Source organism: Thunnus albacares, chromosome 21, assembly GCF_914725855.1.
Source record: "Thunnus albacares chromosome 21, fThuAlb1.1, whole genome shotgun sequence".
Classification (NCBI taxonomy): Eukaryota; Metazoa; Chordata; class Actinopteri; order Scombriformes; family Scombridae; genus Thunnus; species Thunnus albacares.
Genome location: NC_058126.1, coordinates 3,767,054 through 3,774,329, shown reverse-complemented (window position 1 = coordinate 3,774,329; position 7,276 = coordinate 3,767,054). Strand labels below are relative to the sequence as shown.

The following is a 7,276-nucleotide window of genomic DNA, read 5'->3' as shown; positions in this document are numbered from 1 at the left end:
TTGCCCGGTTAGTAATCCACCTTTTATTACACTGCTTTAAAAACACATCAGCAGCTTCTTGTCTGTGTTGAAAGGTTTTGGTTGTAAGAGCAGATGACGGGCGTGTCCTGCAGGTGAGTCAGAAGCTGCTGACAGGCGTCTTCAGACTATCTCAGGCGGTGAGAATCTGTCATCAGCCGCAGAGAGCGGTGACAGTCAGGCGTGTGAAACCTCGACCGAGCCTTCAAACGTTACATAAATCTGTCCCTGCACGCTCTGAAAGCTGCACATGTGAGACGCTGAGCTCACTGCAGCCGAGGGTGGAGGAGTTATACACGTTGAGACACAGGTGTGATTCCTGAAAAGGTTCCTGGAAAAAAAAAAATGTTCCTGTGTTCAAAAAGTGTCATAAAAGGCAAAGGTGAGAATAAAAAAGAGGAGCCTCGTCAGTGTGGTTGTTAGAGGTGGAAAAGGTCAGATCCTTGACGAGTTAAAGTCCTGCATTTATAATCCTAATTAAATAAAAGTGTTTTTAAGGACTCGTACTGCAGGAAAATGGCTCCTGTTACTGATTTATTATTATATATGACATCATTAGATTATTAATACTGAAGCATCAGCGTGTAAGCAGCAAGTTACTGCTACTTTATATACAGTTAACAAAAGGTCAGCGGATAAATCTGAGGGGTTGTGAGATGATTGAAGGGGGAAGAAAGACAAAAAAATGTTCTATAACTTTACCTCTTTGTGCCTTTAAAGGACCAGTGTGTAGAATTTAGTGACATCTAGGAACAGACTCGGCAGAAATATGTTTTAATTAGTGTATAATCACCTGAAAATAGGAATCGTTGTGTTTTCTTTAGCTTAGAATGAGCTCTTTATATCTACAGAGGGAGCGGGTCCTCGCCACAGACTCCGCCATGTTGCACCGCCATGTTTCTACAGTAGCCCAGAACGGACAAACCAAACACTGGCTCTAGAGACGGCCTTTCACGTTCTCCGTGAGTTTCGCAGCCTCCTACAAGCTTTGAAGGGGAAGAGGAGGGGTATCTGCAGCCTCACCACTAGATGCCACTAATGCACCTGCACGCTGCACCTTTAACAGTTATTTATATGAAATGTGTGAAATGTTTAGAGGTGAAATGTTTGTGTGGTGGAACTGCTGACAACCAGACATAAGATGTATAAAGACCACTAGTTTAATCTTTAACATTTGTTGTATTATATAAGCTTATCATGTGTTTTTTTTGTTATGATTATGACATGATATGATGATATGATGTATGATCGTGGATGAGCTTGAGAATGAAATGCTTTTTATTTTCTACAGTCCATTTTTATCTTGATCTTAACGTTAAGCTTTTCCTGAAAATGTTACTCATGTTTACACACAAGGTGTTTGACACAGCTCAGTAATTATTGGTTGTTTACCATCAGCTTATGAGTGCTGTATGTTTAATTTAAGTTATGTTTGATATAATGTGAATATAATACAATTACTTTCCTTTTGTTCTGTTCGTCTTGCCTCTGCAGGTAATGTGAGTGGTGCTGGGACACTTGGATACTAGGAAATATCAATTTTTTGATTTATTAATGTAAAATCATAATCATAAATGTGTTATTGTAGCTGCTGAATAAATGTAATGGAGTATAAAGTGGCATAAAATGGAAATCCTCAAGTAAAGTTGCCTCAAAATTGCACTTAAGTGCTTGAGTAAGTGCACTTAGTTGCCTCTTCTGTTCGTGTTTGTGTTCATTTGAAGGGATCTCGGTCTGAGCAGAGCAGAGGCCACTAATGTTACTGCTGAAGTGTCCTTCTGATGTGACATCAAGACATTAATGAAGCAAGAAAATGTCCCATGTGGGTTTTTTAAAGGCCATTTTGGCAGTCAGAGCACAGAGGGCAGGGTGGTCGCTGCCCTCCTGGTGTGTGCAGGCTACTGGTAGTCAGTGCTTGAGGGGGGAAGTCACCTGCAGCTCAGAATGATCGATTACAAGTTTTGTCCTTAATAAGCTGCCATACAAGAACAGACAGCTGTGCAAATCTGCCTCTTTCTCCATCATACACTCTATGGAGATATGTGTGTGTGTGTGTGTGTGTGTGCGTGCGTGTGTGTGTGTGTGAGACATTGTGGGCGTCTCTGTCTGTAGCGCAGCCTCCTCCTCACAGGCCACTCCCGGGAAGCGCGCTGCTGTTTCGCCACACAGACGGACGGAGTGTGTTCGCCCTCAGTGCGCATCGGCTGCTGTGCGCTCCTGCCTCTTCTGTCCGTGTCTCTGTGCGCGTGCGCGTGTGTGTGTGTGTGTCTCTCTCTCTATCTCTCTCTCTCACCCTCCCCCCCCTCTCCCCCTCCTCCTCCTCCTCCTCGGTCCTCTCTCCTCTCTCCTCTCCTGTCCAGATTGGAGGTCGAGGTGGAGGCATGTAGCACCGGATTCACCGCGCCGCCGCCGAGCAGCATGTAGCACCTGGATCACCGCGCACATCGCCTCCCTCCCTGCGCTCCTCCTCCGTCTTCTCTCCCTCCTGGAGCGGCCGTTTCTCCTTTCGGGAAAGCATCGCCTGCACAAGGATATTTCGGGGATTATTTTGGGGCGGGTGGGGGGATTTATTTATTTTAGAGGAGTGTGTGTGTGTGTTCATCCCCGCCGCTCTGCACCTCTCGGTCGATGGTCGTTGAGGAAGCTTCCATCTTGAGTCCCGTATCTACCGAGAGAACCATGGCGAGCGACTCCCCTGCGCGGAGTCTGGATGAGATAGACCTGTCTGCACTACGGGTAAATGTCTCCCTCTTTGTGCACGTGCATGTGGTGTCTATCTGTCTGTGTGTGCGCGTGCGTGTGTGAGGCTTTTAAGCACCTGTCCACCCTCTCCCCTCCTCTCCTCGCCATCCTTCCTCGCTCCTTCTACTTTCCAAGCACCGCGCAAGGATGCGTCTCCCTGCGCCTTCATCTGGTTTTGCTGGCCGCCCGGTGGTGTGCGTGCGCGTGCGTGTACTGTAGCCTATGTGTGTGTGTATATGTGTGTGTGTATTGCCGTGCACGGCAGCCAGTGATTGAGGAAATCAGGCCGGATGATACGAGTGTGTGATCGCACCGACACTCCTGTTGTTGTTTGTTGTTGATGTTTTTTTCTTAACAATTGGGACGTGATGTAATGAGGCCCTGAGCTGCTGCTGTGCGCGTGCACACACCCTCGTGCGCGTGCGCCAGACGGCATAATAGAGGCCGCTCTGTCTGTACTATGTGGGGCAGATGTTAAGCTGCCTGCTCACTGACAGATTCACAGCACACACACACACACACACACAGATACAGAGGCTGCACGGCAGGATGCAGATGCACGCAGACACGCACGCACGCGCGCGCACACACACACACACACATACACCGTGAATAATAGCGATGATAACCGCAACAGGAGCGAGTTCCGCCATTTCGTGATGTTGTGGCGACAGCAGCATTGCATCAGTGGCTGTTTGTGGGTCTGCGCGCGTGCACACGTGAATTGGAGGTGTACAGAAAGAGACAGCAAAGGAATGTGTGTGTGTGCGTGCGTGTGTGCACGTGTGTATGAGTGTGTGTAAGAGAGAGAGAGAGATAAGCACACTGATGACACATTCAGAGAAACAGGCCTTTAAACTTACAATTTATTTTGATATCATGTGTGCATGAACAGTAGAAGATGAACTACAGATGTCATATGACTGTGTGTGTGTGTGTGTGTGTGTGTGTGTGTGTGTGTGTTCTCGTTTTTCTATCCTGGTGGGGTCCACAACCTGACATATCACTCACACCGTGGGGACCGATTTTTCCCGTGGGGACCGAATCCCGGTCCCCACAGGCACGAGCATTGCAATCAATAGAAAAGAGGTTCCTGATGTGCCTGGTGACGTTTTTTTGAAAAAAAAAATTGGTCCCCTGGGGGGTGAATTTCACTTCTTTGTGTATGCCCTAGAGGTCACACTCGGTACTGCAGTGTGTGAATTTGCACTGGTGGGGACCTTTTCCTGACGTGTGTGTAACTGTGTGAAAGTGTGTGTATCATATAAGCTTCATATTTCATAGAAAATATGACCGTCTGTGCAGTTTAATGTGATTAGATTTTTATGTTATCAAATTACTTTTTCTAAAATCAACAAGGGAACACATTTAATCTTTAAATTTCCTTTCAAAGTGATTTTATTCTTTGGAAGACACTAATAATGACATTTTTGTTGGCCTGAAGTAGACAAAAAATATAAATTAATAAATACAAGAATAAACAATTATTTGTAAATAAATAAAAGGTCTATTTTTGTAATGTTTCTGATATTTATTTCGTTTATTGTGCCCCACATACTTGGAATAAGCTTCAACAAAACTTAAAGTTGATCTCATCTATACTGCTGAGACAATTCCTAGTTTTAATTTCTAATTTTATTAGTTGTAACTGTCAATGCTTGTATTATTTTTATTTATTTTTTTGTTCTCATTTTCAATTCCTACACTTTAACTTTTTAGCATTGTTAATTTTATCTTGTTTTAAAATGACGTAGACATGTATTGTTCTTTTATTTCTATTTGATTTTAGTTGTGTCTGCATTCATTGTATGTCTGTACCTTGGCACCCTTGAAAATGAGGGTTCTCCCTCAATGTGTGTTCTGAGGTTTTAAAATAAATGTAAATAAATTAATATGCTGATATTTATATAAACTGAGGCCACAGTTAGAAACAATGTACTGATATTTATACAGACTGAGGCTACAGTTAGCTGTGTTGTGATATTCATACAAACTGAGGCTACAGTTAGCTGTGTACTGATATTCATACAAACTGAGGCTACAGTTAGCTGTGTTGTGATATTCATACTAACTGAGGCCACCGTTAGAAACAATGTACTGATATTCATACAAACTGAGGCTACAGTTAGAAACAATGTACTGATATTCATACAAACTGAGGCTACAGTTAGAAACAATGTACTGATATTTATACAAACTGAGGCTACAGTTAGCTGTGTACTAATATTCATACAAACTGAGGCTACAGTTAGAAACAATGTACTGATATTTATACAAACTGAGGCTACAGTTAGCTGTGTACTAATATTCATACAAACTGAGGCTACAGTTAGAAACAATGTACTGATATTTATACAAACTGAGGCTACAGTTAGCTGTGTTGTGATATTCATACAAACTGAGGCTACAGTTAGCTGTGTACTGATATTCATACTAACTGAGGCCACAGTTAGAAACAATGTACTGATATTCATACTAACTGAGGCCACAGTTAGAAACAATGTACTGATATTCATACAAACTGAGGCTACAGTTAGAAACAATGTACTGATATTCATACAAACTGAGGCTACAGTTAGAAACAATGTACTGATATTTATACAAACTGAGGCTACAGTTAGCTGTGTACTAATATTCATACAAACTGAGGCTACAGTTAGAAACAATGTACTGATATTTATACAAACTGAGGCTACAGTTAGCTGTGTACTAATATTCATACAAACTGAGGCTACAGTTAGAAACAATGTACTGATATTCATACAAACTGAGGCTACAGTTAGCTGTGTTGTGATATTCATACTAACTGAGGCCACAGTTAGAAACAATGTACTGATATTCATACTAACTGAGGCCACAGTTAGAAACAATGTACTGATATTCATACAAACTGAGGCTACAGTTAGAAACAATGTACTGATATTCATACAAACTGAGGCTACAGTTAGAAACAATGTACTGATATTTATACAAACTGAGGCTACAGTTAGCTGTGTACTAATATTCATACAAACTGAGGCTACAGTTAGAAACAATGTACTGATATTTATACAAACTGAGGCTACAGTTAGCTGTGTACTAATATTCATACAAACTGAGGCTACAGTTAGAAACAATGTACTGATATTTATACAAACTGAGGCTACAGTTAGCTGTGTACTGATATTCATACAATCTGAGGCTACAGTTAGAAACAATGTACTGATATTCATACAAACTGAGGCTACAGTTAGAAACAATGTACTGATATTTATACAAACTGAGGCTACAGTTAGAAACAATGTACTGATATTTATACAAACTGAGGCTACAGTTAGCTGTGTACTGATATTCATACAAACTGAGGCTACAGTTAGAAACAATGTACTGATATTTATACAAACTGAGGCTACAGTTAGAAACAATGTACTGATATTTATACAAACTGAGGCTACAGTTAGCTGTGTACTAATATTCATACAAACTGAGGCTACAGTTAGCTGTGTACTAATATTCATACAAACTGAGGCTACAGTTAGCTGTGTACTGATATTCATACAATCTGAGGCTACAGTTAGAAACAATGTACTGATATTTATACAAACTGAGGCTACAGCGAGCTGTGTACTGATATTCATACAATCTGAGGCTACAGTTAGAAACAATGTACTGATATTTATACAAACTGAGGCTACAGTTAGCTGTGTACTAATATTCATACAAACTGAGGCTACAGTTAGAAACAATGTACTGATATTTATACAAACTGAGGCTACAGTTAGCTGTGTACTAATATTCATACAAACTGAGGCTACAGTTAGAAACAATGTACTGATATTCATACAAACTGAGGCTACAGTTAGCTGTGTACTAATATTCATACAAACTGAGGCTACAGTTAGAAACAATGTACTAATATTCATACAAACTGAGGCTACAGTTAGCTGTGTACTGATATTCATACAAACTGAGGCTACAGTTAGAAACAATGTACTGATATTTATACAAACTGAGGCTACAGTTAGAAACAATGTACTGATATTTATACAAACTGAGGCTACAGTTAGCTGTGTACTAATATTCATACAAACTGAGGCTACAGTTAGCTGTGTTGTGATATTCATACTAACTGAGGCTACAGTTAGAAGCAATGTACTGATATTCATACAAATTGAGGATACAGTTAGCTGTGTTGTGATATTTATACAAACTGAGGCTCTAATTAGTGTAGCCCAAAACTACAGAAGAAGCATATCTGAATGGTGTTTTGGTCCAACAAAAACAATCCGATAATTTCCTGCAAGTAAGACACAATACACAGTGGCATTGTCTTTTGCGAGGCAGAATATATGGTATTAGCAGCAACCATGCAGGAGAGACTGTAACTTGTGCCAGCCTGTGTAAATCTTTGAGGATAACCAAAGTGGAATTTGTGGCTGTATGTACTCATTTTATAGAATATAGCTGTTACTAATTCTAATGCTGTTTCTAATGCTAATGTATGTACTACTACTACTACTAGTATAGTAGTAGTATT

General features: G+C 41.0%; 1 protein-coding gene across 12 annotated transcripts in view; it reads left to right on the top strand.

Moving 5' to 3' along the window:
- Positions 1–2,167: 2,167 nt before the first annotated feature.
- Positions 2,168–7,276, top strand: part of tnikb (TRAF2 and NCK interacting kinase b) — a 76,928-nt gene continuing 71,819 nt past the window's right edge. For 7 of the 12 annotated variants that reach the window (XM_044339024.1, XM_044339021.1, XM_044339020.1 and 4 more), the window contains exon 1: positions 2,170–2,754. In XM_044339024.1, coding sequence (XP_044194959.1) covers positions 2,647–2,754 — 108 coding nt within the window. In that variant the 5' untranslated portion in view covers positions 2,170–2,646. Of the gene's footprint in view, positions 2,755–7,276 lie in introns of all 12 variants that reach the window. The other 5 variants (XM_044339015.1, XM_044339014.1, XM_044339017.1 and 2 more) reach the window with 3 other exon arrangements.